At 35.3% G+C, this 18,060-nt stretch overlaps 1 protein-coding gene across 1 annotated transcript in view; it reads right to left on the reverse strand.

Annotated features, from left to right (window-relative positions):
• DIAPH1 (diaphanous related formin 1) overlaps window positions 1–18,060 on the reverse strand; it is a 90,739-nt gene that overhangs the window by 17,248 nt on the left and 55,431 nt on the right. The window contains exon 19 of the mRNA XM_074360835.1: window positions 420–518. Coding sequence (XP_074216936.1) covers window positions 420–518 — 99 coding nt within the window. The remainder of the gene's footprint in view (window positions 1–419; window positions 519–18,060) is intronic.

Consider the following 18,060-nt stretch of genomic DNA (forward strand, 5'->3'; position numbering starts at 1 on the left):
TAACTGAAGTCAAGCCAGTGCCTGCCTTTAAAGGAAATACTTAAAAGAAAGTGAGAAAGAAGGAAATGTGCAGTGGCTATAACTGTGTGACATTTTCTGTGGATGCAATGGAAATAGTAAGGGCTCTGAAATAAGAAAATCTGAGGTTCAACTCCCAGACCTGTCTTACCCGCTACATGACTACGCAAATTCCAGAAAGCCCCAGCCTTTATCTCCTTGCCATAAAACTAGATACTAACAATCCTGCAGCGCTATTTAAGGGACTGGACAAGATACCAGAAATTCACTATGCAAAGCCAGGCCTATAGGAGGAACTCGACAAATAAAAGTTTCACGTCAAGGACCCTGGATCCACTAGAATTAAGCTCTTAGAAGAAGTCCTTCATATTTCAGATCACTGGTGTTGCCGAGCTACTCACAGAGATTCTGGGCCGTCTTTGAATCCAACACTTTCAACTCTTTCACTTTTTTCTTTTGCACAGATTTCTTTTCTTCTCCACCTTCCTGATCCTTCTTGGCTACAGTGGGGAAAAGATTAAAAAAGTATGATTAAGGGCAAGCCACATCTGCACCTAACTGAACTACTGTCCCAGCCTACAGAGGCCCTTCACTTCTTCTTTATTAATAATGGTCTCCCTATTAAATTCCTTTAAGGCTAACCTCCTCTGTAACCACCCACCCTTCTATTACCGACTCCCTCCTCCAGCTATAATAACTATATCATTTTCATTTCTTTAATAGTTATCAGTAATGCTTTCCCATCTATAGACTATCTACTTGGAAGGAGCAGCACACGTTCTGTAAAGGACCAGACGATAAATATTTTAGGCTTTGCAGAACATGTGGTCTGTTTCAACTGCTCAACTCTGCCACTACAGTCTGAAAGTGGTCATAGACAATGCATAAATGAGTGGGTATAGCTATGTTCCAATAAAATTTTATTCACAAAAATAGGTGGTCAGCCTGAGGGCTGCAGTTTGCCAACGCCTGTGCTAGAGTATTCCACTGTGTTAACCTTTTATGCTTTTTATTATTTATCTTTCAAGCTCCATCGTGATTAGTTCCCTGTAAACATTTTCTTGATTTCTCCAAATGCCTATGATCTCTCTCCAAATCCCTACTGCGTCTGATACTTCTTCACAGCAAGTCCTCTCACTGCCTTTACCATAAGCATATATAGTCTCTCCTGCGCAAGATAAGGCTTTGTTATTCCTCTTTGCAAATCTCCTGGCACTAAAATATATTCCTAGTAGGACTTTAAATATCACATTGGTACACACACAGAGGTATAATATACCCCTTTACCTCTACACTCTTCTTAGATTGTCCAAAGCCAATGTAGTCTTTCCTGATAAATGTACTCTCTGCTTTGGTGAACTAATTTTCATTTCTGTCACTTAGACTTCACTCAGCAATTAATTATTCAATGTTCATGACATTTCACACGTATCATCTTGATCTTTTTAAATCCTGTGTTACTTTACAAGTGTAGACACTTTCCCACCCCAGTTAGATTCTGAACTTCAAGAGTATGGGCAAAATAATATTTCATTTTATCACTCCCTTAGCGGCTAGCATAAAACTAACATTCACTCAAAAATGGTAGACACTGCCTGCTGAGAAGGATTAAGCAGTAGATGCAAACAGGAACTGTTCTGGACACGCAATTATAAAATATTTTGTCAACTTTTTAGAAAGCCTTATGGGAGTATCTCTGTAAGGACTGTCAGGAAGGTGACAAAGCTAATGGCTTTTGAGGAGAGGAATGTGTGGCTGAGTATAGAAGTGGGAGGAATACTTTTCAACACAAATTCTTTTATCCTGCTTGAATGTTAAACCATATGCAAAGTATTACCTGGTGTAAATAAATAAAAAAGCAAATAAAGTTGCACGGCAAAAAGTACAAAGAACTATTTTTAAAAAAAGGCATCCTTTGGCCTGATAGTTCCAACCTGAAGAAAGAAAATGCTAAATAGATGAAGGTTACTTATTTAAATTAACACTTACTGAATACCTAACTATGCCAGGCTCTGTTCTGAGCACCAGGAATAAAACAGTAAACAAAATACAGAAAAACTCTTACCTCCATGCAATTTATATTCTAATAAAGAGAAACAGACCATAAACCAGTGAATAGATGAAATAGTACATTAGATGGTCATAAGTGCTGTAAGAAAATCAGGCAGGGAAGATGATGGGAAGACCTGATGAGGGGATGGATTATAACTTTAAAGGGGTGGTCAGGGAAGGTCTTAGTGAGAATGTGACCTTTCAGAAGGTGAGACAGCAAAGCATTTCAGGCAGAGGAACAACAAATGCAAAGGCCTGGGACAGAAGCAGGCCTGATGTGCTGAAGGACAAGCAAAAAGGTCACTATGGCCAGAGCAGGTGGAGTGAGGGGGGAGAGCCGGAGCTGCAGTCAGACAGGACCTAAAGACAGATCATATAAAAAAGTGAAAATCATGGGTGGTCAGATAAAAATTTAGACTTCAAATACTCAGACTGCATCACAAAAGCTTAGAGGCAGAGGAGAAGGGTAAAGCTCTTATTTTACACGGGCGAAATGAAAAGGTACAGAATCACTGCTGATGCTGAAAAACAGGAAAAATGGACTCAACTTTTTGCCTGGCAATAAGATAAAAACAAATAAAAGGTATATATACAAGAAAGAAAGGGAAGAAAGAGTCACTTCTGTGGAAGATATAAACTCTATGAAGAATATAAGACAACCATTAGAAGTTATGAAGAACTATTAGAACTCATAATTCAGTAAGTATGACAGATAAAAGACAAGCATACGGACTCCCAGTTTTACTAAAATAGGGCAGCCCCATTTAGAGGAAATATATTTAAAAACCGGGGAAGGAAAAGGGACCTAAATGGAAATAAAGTTTCTATACTTCACTTGACCTGGTAACACAGTTAACATTAGGCTGGGATAATTTATATGTGTACAAGGTAACACCCAGAGCAGCACCTAAGCAAACTGTATAAAGCAATATACTCAGGCATTGTGAGTAAATCAAAATGGAATTAAAAATATTCAAAGAAATCACAGGGAATTAAGAAAAGAGAAATGGAAGAAATATACAGAAAACAACACAATGGCAGACCTAAGCCCAACATATTAATAATTACCTTTAATATAAATGCTCTAAATCCACCAGTTAACAGAGAGTGGCTGTAGCGGTAAGTACCTGACAATTGAGTCTTTTTTCATTTTAATGTAAGCGCCTGACGTTAAGCTTTTGATTGCTGAGGCATCCATTTCAAAGACATCAATCTTGAATAAACACATTGCCAGCCACACAACTAAAGAGCCAGGCCACCCCTCCGTAAAGTTCCCCTCTTAGAAAGCCCTGGATGACCTAGGTCATTCGAGTGACCCTGCTTTTCCCTTAGTGCACTTTCACTCCTGCTCTTGTGTTTTAAATTCACCAATAAGGAGTGAACCCACGAAACCCTAGGCAGCTCACCCTCAACCCCAATAAAGGCCCAGGGCTAACCGACGGCCCCCCCATCTATCTCCCCGTGACCTCGATGTGTGGCCCAAGGCACGTTGTGCCAGGACCTGCAAGCAGTAAAAAACCTTGTTTTTTCAAGGTTCTCTGATGCTTCTTGCTGAGGTTCATCTTGCAATCATAGTAAGAATCACAAGGGCTGGTCCGTCCAGCCACAACAATAGCCAGGTGAGTGCCCCCAGGCATTCCTAGGACAGCATCACTAGGCTGAGACGGGCACAAAAAACTGGCAGAGTGGATTAACAAAAGACCCAACAATATGCTGTCAATAAGAAATTGTCTTCAAATACAAAGACACAAGTAGGCTAAATGTAAAAGGCTGAAAAAAGATAGGTTGTGCAAATATTAATTAAAAAATAAACTGGGAGATTTACAAATGTTAGCCACTATATATAAAAATAGATTTTTAAAAAAGTCTCTTTTGTATAGCACAGGGAACTATGTTCAATATCTTGTAATAACCTTTCATGGAAAAAATATGAAAATGAATATATGTATGTATATGCATGACTGGGACATTGTGCTGTACACCAGAGACTGACACATTGTAATTGACTATACTTCAATTAAAAAAAGAAAAAAAAGGAGTGTGGCTATATTACTATCCAGTAAATAGACTTCAGAGCAAAGAAAATAGCTAGAGATAAAGACAGTCATTACATAATGATTAAAGGATCAATCCACCAGGAAGACATAACAATTCTACATGTGTGTTCACCAAACAACAGAGCCTTGAATGTAAGAAACAAAAACTGATAGAGATGAAATGAGAAAACTGAAATAGCCAAGCCACAATAATACTTCAAGACATTAATGCCCTATCCCTGCAATGAGTAAAACTCTATATGGAAAATCAGCAAGGATACAGAAAAAGTGAACAGTAAGATCAATCAACAGGGTCTAACTGATATACATATAGAGACAGAGACAGAGAGAAAACACTACACTCAAAAACAGCAGAATAATTTTTTTTTTCAAGTGCTCACTGAACACCCATCAAGAAAGACCATATCCTGGGCCATAAAATAAACCTCAACAAATTTAAAGGATTAAAATTATAGAGCATGTTCTTTAACGATAGTGGAATCAAACTACAAATCAACAACAGAAAGATAACAGGAAAATATCCAGACACTTGGAAACTAAAGAACCACTTCTAAATAATGTGTGGGTCAAACAGGAAGTCTCAAGAGAAAATTTAAAAATACATAGAAATGAATTAAACTGTAAATACAACACATCAAGATTTATGGGGCACAGGTGCCGAGAGGGAAATTTACACTGCTAAGTTTACATTAGAAAAGAAGAAAGAACTCAAATCAGTAATCTAATTTCCTACTTCAAGAAACTAGAAAAAGAAGAAAAAAACCCCAAAGCAAGCAGAAGGTAGGAAATAAAGAACAGAAATCAATAAAAATGAAAACAGAAAAAAAAAAAGACACAAAAAGCTGGTTTTAAAAATAAATCAATAAAATAGATAAAGCTCTAGAGACTGACCGAGATAAAAAGAGAAAAGACATGTGTCAGCGGGATCAGGAAGGAAAGGGATACCGCTGCAGGCCCCGCAGACAGTGAGAGCATACTAAGGGAACACTACAAACAACTTCGTCCTCACAAACTGGACAACTTACAAAAAACGGACCAATTCCTCAAAAACCATAAACTACCAAAACCCAACCAAGATGAAACAGATAACTTGAGTACTACTGAAATCATTTAAAAAACTGAATCCATAATTAAAAGGTTTCTGAACAGAAAATCTCCTGGCCAGAAGGTTTCACTAGAGAATCCCACCAGGCATTTAAAGAAAAATTAATGCCAATCTCTTCCACAATAGAAGAGGAGAAAACACTTTCTACTTCATTTTATGAATGCCAACAAATTATCCACATTAAATGGTTAATTTTATGTTAAATGAATTTCACCTCAATAAAAAAATTTAAGTGTTTAAAATGTTTAAAACCACTAATTAAATCAGCAAAATTTGAATACAGATTGTATATTAGATAACAATATTAAAACAATGAGTAAGTTCTTAAATGTGATAATTACACTGTGGTATTGGAAAAGGATGTCCTTGTACTTGGAAGAGGCACACTGAAGAACTTAGGGGTAAAGGGCCATGATGTTAGGACTTTATTTCAAACAGGTCAGTTAAAAAAAAGTTCACAGCAGCATTATTTATAATAGTCAAAAAGTAGAAAACCCCAATGTCCATCAACTGATGAAAGGAAAAATAAATGTGGTCTATGTATACAATGGGGTATTATTCAGCTATAAAAAGGAACTGAAGCACTGGTACATGCTACAACACGGGTGAATTGTGCAAACATCACGATTAGTGAAAAAGTCAGACACAAAAGTGCATATATTGCATGACTCCACTGATACAAAACATCTAGGATAGGCAAATCCATAGAGTCAGAAATTAGATTAGTGGTTGCCAAGTCGGGGGGAAAGGAAGTGGAGTGACTGCTAATGGATTCAGGGTTTCTTTTGTGTGTAACGAAAAAGTTCTAGAATTAGTAAAGTGGTTGTACCATTTTGCAATATACAAAAAATCATGGATGTGTACATTTCAAGGGTGAACTTTATGGTACATGAATTATATCTTACCACAGTAAATAAATAAATGCATTTGTACATGCAATGGACCACAGGTCTAAAACTATTAACCTTCTAAAAGAAATCAGAAAAATCTTCACAACTTTGGAGTGAGCAAAGATCTCTCAGAAAACAAAAAAGTACAATGTGGTAGGAAGAATCCTGTCAGCCTCCTAGGATTTTCTTGGAGTTTCCCTCCTAGTGCACACACCCTGACCTATTCTGGTAAGCCCTCTGAAACAAGGCTTCAGAGCTCAGAGATGAGACAAGTCAGAGAGATCTGAAACCGCAGCAGATACTCTCTTGTTCTTTAAGAGGCGAACTGCCATGCTGTGGAGAAGGCCATGTGGCAGGAAATGGTGGGCAGCCTCTAGGAGCTGAAAACAGCCATTAGCTGATGACCAACCTATGTCCTACAATTATAAGAAACTGGATTCAACCAAACACCACATGAGCTGGGAAGAGGACACTGAGCTGCAGAAAGCAGCGCGGCCTAGCCAGAACCTTGATTTCAGTTTGGCGTGACCCTGGGCAGAGGATCTAGCTAACTTGGATTCCAGCCCCACAGAAAGTGTGAGATAATAACTTTATGTTGTCTTACATATGTTGTCTTAAGCTTGTGGTAATTGGTTACACAGCAAAAACCACAAAATAATACAAAACATAAAAAGAAAAAACTGGTAAAAGAGGACTTCACCAAAATTAAAAACTTTTGTTCTTTTCAAGACACTGTTAAGAAATAAAAAGGTAAGTCACACACTGGGAGAATATGCCTGCAATAGCATATGTGATAAAGCACTAAGCATCCAGAACATACAAAAAAGTCTCATGAGTCAACCATAAGAAAACAAACAATCCAATTTTTTAAAACAGGCAAAAGATTTGGACACTTCACCAAATATACAGATATACAGATGGTAAGTAGCACAGAGAAGGATGTTCAACATCATGAAGTCATTAAGAATATGTACTAAGAAGTAAATTAACTAGGAATTAAAACCATAATGCCAAATCCATTAGAATCACTAAAATTAAAAAACACAACTGGAGATAACTAAGTGCTCGTGTGGATGCAAAGCACCTGCAACTCTCACACACTGATGGTGGGAACAAACAAAAATAGGTACAGCCACACTGGAAAGCGAAGTGAAAACAATTTGCAGTTTCTTATACAGTTAAACACACATTTATTTCAACATATGACCCAACAATCCTGTTCCTAGATATCTGCCCCCCAAAATAAAAACAGGTATGTCCAGATAATATCTTGTATGCAAGTGTTCCTATTGTCTTTATTCATAATTGCCAAAAACAGGATTCAACCCAAATGTCCATCAACCAGTGAATGGACATAAGGAAATCCTACTTAGCAATAAAGAGGAATGACCACACATGCAAATAACATGGACACATCTCAAATATATTACACTAAGTTTAAGAATCCAGGCTTCAAAGACTACTTAGTGGGTGATTCCATTTATATGACATTCTGGAAGAGACAAAAACTGTACAGGGACAGAAAACAGATGAGCAGTTGCCAGGGCTTAATGGTGAGGAGAAGAGATGGACAAATGGGCAGGAAGAAACTTTTTAAGAGTGATGAAAATGCCCTCTATCTTGACTATGAAAGTTACATGGCTGTATACATTTGTCAAAGTTCATAAAAGTGTAAATCTTACTGTATGCAAATTATACCTCATTATACCTGACTAAACAAATTGTATCTTCAAGGCCAACAAAATACATTAGTAAAAAGCTACAAGTGACAATGAAAGAATATAAGAAGTTCTTAGTAATAAATAACAATAAAGAAATAGAAAAGAATCTAGAAATAGTTAAGAAATACTTAGTACATGCTAACATAAAAATTCAGACCAATTAAAAAAGTATGGTCTAACACACGGGTTGATAAACTTTTTCTTAAATGACCAGGAAGTATTTTAGGCTTTGTGGGCCATATAGTTTCTGTTGCAACCACTCAACAATGCTGATGTAACACTAAAGAAGTCATAGGCAATATGGAATCAAATGGGCATGGCCATGTTCCAATTTTTTTTAACAAAATTATTAACAAAAATGGATTGGCTACAGTTTGCTGACTCCTTGCCTAATCAGTAATATTCGAACAACTGGCTCCCCATTTTAAAGGAAAATAGTTAAATCCTAACTTTACACTATTTATAAAAATAAATTCTGACACATTAAATAGCTAAATGTTAAAAACAGAAATACAATATAATTTTGAAAAGCTGAAAACTTTCCTAAGAATAGCACAAAATCAAGCTGGTATAATGTAAAAGACAGACTGATCTGAGCACATTAAATTTTAGTTTTCCAACGCAGTGAAAATAATCACATAACATATGATGAGAAACAAAAATTTCCATTTCCAGTAATCGGGCCAAGTCTCCAATGAAAAAAAATATCTAAAAATGCTGGTATAGAATTTTAAAAATCACCCTGAAGCATAGAAAGAGCTCACAAGATGGTGATGAAATGCTCCAGAGAATTAAGCAAAACACTGGAGCACTGTTCCAGTACCAGTTTGATGGCTTTGTGCAGCAAAGGTGCACAGGTGTCGATATCCAGCTTCTGCTTAACGTGGGGAGTTTCATACAAGACTGTACCCTCATCAGCTGGGAACACAAAAGGCTACATCCTCAGAGTAAAGGTGAGCCCAACAGGCTTACAGTCAGAAGCCCTAGAAAGCCTATACTTTAGGAATAGGGTGAACCAGATACAGATCAAGCCTTTTCAAAACCACAACTAAGCCTCAGCCTGGCTCACTCTTCGGATTAAGGTGATAAACCCTCACTCTTATCTGTCTAGAGAGGAAAACACAACAGAAACAGATTTATGCATAATCTAGACATTGGAGCTAGCCAATAAGGACTTTAAAGTAATGATAGTTAACATGTTCAAGAATGTGGAGTGAAAAATAAAAATTAAGATGGAGCAGTTTACTACAGAATTAGAATTTATTTTTTAAAAATCAATGAATATTCTAGAACTAAAAATTATTTTAATTGAAATTAACAGCTCAACAGATGGGTTTAACTGAAGAAACAGTAGAAAGAGTGAGTGAATTGGAAGACAGGTCAATAAAAAAGATACAAACTAAAGCGGAGAGATAAGTGATGGAAAGTAACAAAAAGAGTGTAAGGGACATGTGAAAAGATCCCACATTAGTGTAACTGGAGGCCCAGAAAGAGAAGAAAGAATTGGACAGAATCAGTCAACAACATGGTGCTGTGCATGTAAAACCTTGTTAAGAGGATAGATCTCATGTTAATTGTTCTTACCACAAAAAATGAAAATGAAAACAAGGGGATATAAGAAATCTTTTGGAGTTGATGGGTATGTTTACAACCTTAATTTTGGTGATATCACAGGTATATGCATATGTCCAAACTCATCAAAATGTATACATTAATTACGTGCAATTTTTTGGTCTATTAAATCCTACTTCAATAAAGCTGGAGGTGGGGGAGGGGGGAGAAACACTAACTATTAAGTGTGACTTGGAGCATGGGAGGACTCCAAGGATTTTGGTCTCAAACAGAAGCCTTAGACATGTAGGCGCAGAAAGTAAAATATTAAAAATAGCAGAACCAAAACAAAGAAGCCCCCTAACAAACACACACACACACACACACAATGGAACGCTAAATGTGATTATCACTGGCACTGAACTTGAAAGCAAAATAAAAAGCCAACAATGAAAACAAAACAAAAACTGGGCAGAAGCAATATTTGAAGAGAAAATAGCTGTGAACTTTCTAAAAGTGATAAAAGATGTCAATACACAGAATCAGAAGCTCAGAGAACCCCAAGTATAAACACAGAGAAAACCACACCATGGCACATCCTAACAGTCAAACTGCTAAAAACTGGAGTAAAAAAAAATTCTTGAAGTAGTAGGAGGTGGACCATATTACCTTCAAATGAAAAACAAAAACCCTGACACAGTGTAGTTTTTTTTTAAGGGAAAACAAAAAAAGTCCTTCAAAAATATAGGTGAAATAAAGATATATCTAGACAAAAAGGCAGAACTTATTACCAGTAGACCTGAACTAAAATAAATAGTAAAGGGAATATTCATTCAGGTAAAAGAAAAATTATCCCAAAAGGAAATACCGAAATGCAGGTACTGATATTATAAAATAAAAGTAAAAATGTTTGTGGGATTTAAAAGATATGCAGAATCAAAACAAATGACATCAATAATTCAAAAAAAGATATATAGTGAACAGTGTTTAAATGTTGTTTGTTTTAGTATCTGGAAGGTGGTAAAAGTTATAATTTGTATTAGATTGTAGTAAGTTGAGCACGTATGCTGTAATTTTCAAGGTACCCACTAAAAGGACAGTTAAAAAGTATAACTAAGAATAGGGGAAATGTGAAATAATGAAGTTTTAAATGAATCAGAGAAAAGGATGTAAATTGGAAAAATCAAACAAAACAAATAGCAATATGGTATATATCAATTCAAGTGGATTAAATACTTTGCACTGAAAAGACTAAGATCAGACTGGACTTACAAAAACACACACGCTAAAAATGTACTGCTTACAAATAACACACCTTAAAGACACAGAAATGTTTGGCTACAATAGTGGAAGACGACATACTAACCAAAAGAGAGCTGCTGTAGCTATTACCAGTATCAGATAAAGATTTTATCTCTAATAATGCTACTATCTCGAACAGACATCTTTCATAGTGATAAAGGGTCAATCCACAAGGAAGAGATGACAATTATAAATGCAAATACATCCAACAATTTAGTTTCAAAATATACAAAGTAAAATAGACCAAACTAAAAGAAGAAAAGGGCAAATCCATAACTACAGTGGAAGAATTAACACCCTTGTATAGTAACTAATAAAACAAGCAGACAAAAACTTGGAAAGGATATGGAAAAATCTGAACACATCCAACAAACTAGACCTAATTGATATATTAGAACAATGCAGCCAGCAATGACAATTGCACCTTTTCTTCATATGTACATAGCACATTTACCAAAAATTACCACATGCTGGGCAAACCAACAAATTTCAAAGGACAGAAATCACTCTAAATATGTTCTCTGACCACAACAGTATTAAGTTGGAAATCAGTAAAAAGATAAAGTTCCCAATTATTTAGATATTGAATAATATCCAAGTAACCCTGGAGCCATATAAGAAATCACAAAAGAAATTAGAAAATATTTTGAACAGAATGAGATCAGCATATTACATAAAACAGAGGGGTCAAACAGAAAACACAAAATAAGATGGTAAATTTAAATTCAAATATTTCAGTAATTATTTTAAATGCAGACTGACTATATATTCCACTTAAGATCAATATTGTCAACTGGATTTTTAAAAAAAAGAGTCTAAGTATACACTATATTTATAAGAGATAAATATCTAGAATAAGTACAGAGAAAGGGTGAAAAGTATGAACTTTCATCAGGCAAATTCTAACCAAAAGAAAGTTGATTTAGTTACATTAATATAGACGAAATATTCTTTCAGGCAACAAAAAGCATTAAGAAGATAAACAGGGACACAATGTAATAAAAAATTCAGTTCATCAGGAAAATATAAGAATTTTGAACTTGTATGCACCTAATAACAATGTATATTTATATATTAAGACACATGAATGTCCCAAAGTGATCATCTAATCATGAGAACACAATAGACAAACACAAGTTGGGAGACATTCTACAAGTTAACTCGTCTATATGCTTCAAAAATGTCAAGGTCACGAAATGAGGAGTCTGATTCCATTTTTTGTCCAACTGTTGACAGCTGTTAAGCCTCACCTCTCCCACTTCCCCTTGTGCCCCTCATCTGGGCAAACACAGACGCCTCAGTGCTTCCTCCATGGTGTGAGTGGAGTTTCCAACTACACAAGGTTCTTGTGCAGGAATCCCAGTCTGGCCCTAGCCCGAAGCACAGTAAAAACCCAGGCCAGGCTCCTTTCCTTGCCCTTTCAAGTCATTTCAAACCTGCTTGAGAGGACTGTCCTGTTCTTCCCAGAGACCTCAATTATGTAAGTTAATAAAACTTTTCATACTCTCCTGGTATGTGTAGTGGGGGTCATCATTCTTGAAATCCAACTCAAATTTTACACAGAGGTCCATCTGTCTTTGCAGGTGACCATAAAAGGAATTATTCCCAATTAGCGAAGATTAAAGGACAATTAAATGCAATGCATGATCCAGTATTTTTTCTGTAAAGGGTATCACTGTGACAACGGGAAAATTTAAACATCAGATTAAATAACAGTATTACATTAATGTTAATTTCCTATTTTTGTTATTTCATTATGGACCTATTAGGAAATGCAAACTGAAGGATAAAGAGGCATCAGGTGTGCATGCTTCAGAAAAAACTGATAAACACACGGAGACAGAAGGATAAGGCAAATATGGTAAAACGTTAACATCTCAGGAACATAGTGAACTATGTGCAGGAAATTTTTTGTATTATTCTAGCAACTTTTCTGTAAGTCTGAAATGTTGATATAAAAAATTAAAAGAAAAAATATAAAGCAAAAGCTGACAGAATTATAATGCTAAATCTACAAAGTGAGATGTTTTAACCATTTCTCTCAGTAAGTGATAAAATAAGCAAACAAAAAGTAAAGATACAGAAAATTTAAGCAACACAACAAACAGGAACTAATGGAGATACACAGAACACTTCATGCAACTGATGACCACATACATGCATTCAAGTCCATAAAGCACATTTACAATAGTTAACAATATTCAGGGTCATAAAGGAAAACTCTACAAATCTCTTAAGACTGAAATCACAAGAGCACTGACCAAAATGCAAACAGCTAGAAATTAGTAAGGTATTTTTTAAAAAACCCGAGAACTTACTGTGGTAGACAGAATAATGGTTCCCCAAAGATATTCACGTCCTAATTCTCAGCAACTATTAAGATCAACCTTACATACAAAAAGCACACTGCACACAAAACTGTATGATAAAGTTGAAGATCTTGATTATTCTGGATTACCTGGTTGGCCCCTTTATAAATATCCTTATAAGAGGGAGGTGGGAGGGTCACAGCCAGAGAAGAGACATGATGACAGAAACAGAGGAGAGAAAGAGAGAGAGAGATGAAGATGCTATGCTGCTAACTTTGAAGATGGAGAAGAGGCCCTAATTCAAGGAATGCAGGCAGCCTTTAAAAGCTGGAAAATGCAAGGAAATGGATTCTTTCCTAGAGCCTCCAGAGGAAACACAGAGTTCTGTCAAAACCTTGATATTAGGACTGTGGCCTCCAAATAAATTTGTATTCTTTCAAGTCACTAAATCTGTGGTAATTTGTTATAGCAGCAATAGGAAATTAATACATTCTATTTGGAAATAAAGCATTTCTAAAAGCCCACAAAAAGAAATCATAATGAAAATCTAAGTTTATTGGACTGAATAATAAAAATGCTTCCTTGTAATGGACTGACTTATGTTCCTCCCAAATTAATATGTTGAAGCCCTAACCCTCACCATGCTTCAGAATATGACTCTATTTGGGACAGGGTCTTTAAAGAGGTGACCAAGTAAAAAGGAGGCTCTCAGGGTGGGCCCTGATCAGTCTGACTGGCATCCTGACACACAAGGAGACACCAGGAACGCACGCAAGTAGGAAAAGACCACGCGAGGACACAGTGAGAAGGCAGCATGAGCAACCCAAGAGAAAATATCTCGGAGGGAACCAGACCTGCTGACACCTCAATCTACGGCTTCTAGCCTCCAGACCTGTGAGAAATAAATTTCTGCTGCTTAAGCCACCCAGTCTGAGGTGCATTCTGGCAGCCCTAATAAGCCAGTGCACTTCCTTCAGAACTTAAGGGCTGCACCTAAAACAGTAATTTAAACAGAAACTTACAGTCTCAAATGCATACGTGAAAAAAAAAAGCCTGAAAACGAATGTGGTAACTACCCATTTCAAGAAATTAGAATAAGAACAATAAAATAAACCGTAAAGAAAAATTTTAAAAGAAAATACAGATAAAAGAAATGAACGATCTATAACAGATTAACAAAGCCAATAGTTTTTTTTTTTAAGACTAGTAAATTAAAAAAACCTCTGGTGAGACTGATCAGTATTTAAAAATGAGAAAGATAAGGCATAAGAACATTGTAGGGAACAAAAAACAGGACTGAACTAAATATGATTCACGCATTAAAATGAATAATTTCATACAAAATATGCGAGAACTTAGATGAAATGGAAAACGTTCTAGAAAAAGGTAATTTACCAAAACTAACTCAACAAGAGAAAACCTGAACAGGCCCTGTAACTATGAAAGACATTAAACCAGTAGTCAGTATTTCCTAGGAGAGACCCATATGACTTTGCCAGCCAATTACTTCAAACAGTCAAGGAATAAATAATTCCTCTAATCTTATGCAAAAATTCTTCCATAGTATAGAAAAAGGAAATATTCACACTATGAAGCTAGCATAATCTTAATGGCAAAATGTGAAAGAACAAAAAAAAAATCATAGGTTACTTTTTCTTTTTTTAATTCTCTTCTCTTCTGCTTTTTTTGGTTTTATTTTTTGAGGGTAGGTAATTAGATTTATTTATTTTATTGGAGGTATTGGGGATTGAACACAGGACCTTGTGCATCCTAGGCAGGCACTCAACCACTGAGCTATACTCTCCCCCTAATCATAGGTTACTTTTATTCACAAACATAGGCACAAAATTCTTAAAATACTAGCAAACTGAATTAAGCAATATGAAGTAAAAAGGATAATAAAACATGCCAAAATTGGATTTATATTAGGAATGCAAGATTAGTGTAACAATAGCCAATTATTATGCTTCACCACAATTAGACTGAAGGAGAAAAATTATATGATAATCTTAATAGTACAAAAAAAGCATTTGATCAAATTCAGTACCCATTCACGATAAACACTCTTAGCAAAGTAGGAATAGAAGAGAACTTCCTTAATTTGACAAAGGGTGTTTACCAAAAGCTGAAGGCAAAAACCACACTTAAAAGGTAAATGTTCAAACCTTTCCCTTTAAGATTAGGAGCAAGAGAAGAATATTCATCATTACCACTTCATTCAACAACAGTGGCTGGAGGTCAGACAAGAAAAAAAAAAATTCTAAGGATTAGAAAGGAAGAAATAACACTTTCACTTGAAGATGATGATTATCAATATAAAAAAATCAAAAAGAATCTATAAATAAAGAACTTTAAAATTAATAAAAATATGAAGTATCTAGGAATAAATTTAATAAAATTGTGTAAGACCTCTATGGAGAAACAATAGGTTTACTGAAAAACATTAAAAATGACAAGTAAGTGAATATAGATTTAAAGATTAAAGAATTTAAAGATTAAAAAACTTGGTAACAAGATGTCAATTCTTCCCAGATTGTCAGTCAGTCATATAGGGTCAGTAGAATAAAAATTCCAAAAAGTTTCTTTTTTTACACTGACAAACTGATTCTAAAATTTCTGTGGAAATTCAAAGAAGAAGGGCTAGGACATTCTTGGAAAAGCAGCAAAAGATAGGAGATCAATACATTTTATAAAACTGTAATAATCCTGACCGTGTGGTTCTGGCATTGGGATAGACAAAATGAGCAACAAGGAGAGCAAAGTCCAGAAAACAGACCCAGGCATAAAAGAGTAACAGACTGGGCGTGTCCGACTCCCCAGTAAATGGGACTGGAACTACACGTCCATATGATAAAAAGAAATCATATCCATATGCAAATAAATCAACTACACGTCAATGAAAAACCTTAATGTGAAAGGAAAAATTATACAATTAATTTTCTTGATGACCAAAGGATTTCTCAAAGAAGACCCAACATGCATTAGCCATAAAGGAAAAGACTGGTAAACTATGCACTTTACATAAAGAACTTCTGTTCATTAAGATACTGTAAAAACAAACAAAAAAACATGAAAAGCCACAGAGTCAGAGAAGGTGTTTGTGATACACATAACAGACAAAAGATTAATACCTAGAATACAGAGTGGGGAGGGCACAGCTCAGTGGTAGAGTGCATGCTTAGATTGCATGAGGTTCTGGGTTCAATCTCCAGTACCTCCATTTAAATAAATTATTTAATTAACTAATAAATAAATAAACCTAATTACCTCCCTCCCCTAAAATAAAAATACATAAAAATTTTAAAATATCTTATTAAAAAATATCTAGAATGTATAAGAAATTCCTTTTGTTTGGAATTGTACCATTTTGCAACCCTAATTAGAACTAACAGATCTATGCACTAAGAATCAATAGCGGCTAACATCACAGAAAGGACAGCCACATATTATCCATCTTCTGAAAAGGAATCTAATACCTATTTATGAAGAAGTCTTGGTGAAAGACAAATGTAGCCTGGTTCTGATTAAACCTCTAGATCCAAATACCAATTTACAGCAAATACAGAGGACAGAAAACTCCACAGTACACTATGGGAATGCAATCACAAAATTGATATTATGGGAAACTCCAGAGAACAAATGATACAGTTATCACAAGAAATGAATTTCAAGGAAAAAAAAAGAGAAAGAAGAAAAACCAATGGATTTAAGAGACAAAGAAGACACTTAAAAACACAGGTAAAACTAAACTATAGTATTTAGGAATATAAAACTTAAAAAAAATGAAATTACCAAAACCTTAAGTCAGGATTATGGTTTCTTTTAGAGGGGAAGAGGCACATGGATGTTCCTAGGGGCCTCCTGGGAAGTTTCTGTCTCCTGACACAGAGAGTTTTCAAGGGTACTGGCCTTATAATTCACTAACTTGCACGTCTGTTTTATGTAGCTTTCTATGTTTTTGTTATATTTAACAATAAAAGTTTAAACATGGAAAGAAGATCTAAAAATTAGACAATGATAGTTTGGAGGAGAGAAAAGAATAGAAATCAAATTCTCATTTTCATAGTAGGGAGGCAACAGATAAAATCTTCAATTTATTTTTTAAAAAAGGCAAAAGCATAGTATTTTATTACCATACAATACAGAATGATAAATTCTTTTTTTAAAGAGAAGTTTAATACTCAGGGAAGAAATAAGGCATGGCCTAAGGTTATAGTAGAGATGGAGACAGAAATAGATGAATTTAAGAATTATTTAATAAAAAGAATCAAGTAGGCTTGGTATAAACAAATACTGAACTCTGGTTAGATTTGTGTTTCAAAATGGTGTGAGTTAGCAATTCTGAAGTCACTTAATGAATATTGTAGGAGTGAGCAAACAAGTAAATAGGTTGTGGATAACAAGAGCCAGGTAAAAGGAATCTATGCTGTATAAAATCAGGACAGTGGTTATTCTGAGTCAGGGTGGGATGAGTAAGGGATCAGTTGTAACTGGAAGTGGGTATGAGGACTTTCCAGGTCTTAGTAATGTGCTGTTTTTTTATCTGGGTGTTGATTACATGGATGTAAATTTCATTTTTAAATTTTTGTGAAAATTCATTGACCCAAATACATACGACTTGTACACTTCAACTCGAAATAAAGAAGATACACACACACTTCTGATTACAATATAAACGTGTGTGTGTGTGTGTGTATATATATATATATATATATATATATATATATATATATATATAGCATAAGCAAAGACTACAAGGGAACATGGATAAATTAAGATAGTTTGATTTGTTAACATAGTGAGATAATGTAACTATGTGTCTATGTTTAAAACTATCATTCATCAGGGAACTATGAGAAAGGCAAGACAGGCATAGGTCTGAACACCACCTATAATGTTTTCACATCCTTGGACAGCTGGCCCTGGTTCAGCTTTAATACTGGCGGAGGTAGGGATCCCACTGACAATCAGCAGTAAAGATAAAGAGTCAAAATGTAGACCCCTTAGGATACTCCAGTTAGCATCCTTCCCAGCCTCGTTATAGGAATGATGCGT

This window comes from Camelus bactrianus, chromosome 3 (assembly GCF_048773025.1).
Source record: "Camelus bactrianus isolate YW-2024 breed Bactrian camel chromosome 3, ASM4877302v1, whole genome shotgun sequence".
In the NCBI taxonomy this organism is placed as follows: domain Eukaryota; kingdom Metazoa; phylum Chordata; class Mammalia; order Artiodactyla; family Camelidae; genus Camelus; species Camelus bactrianus.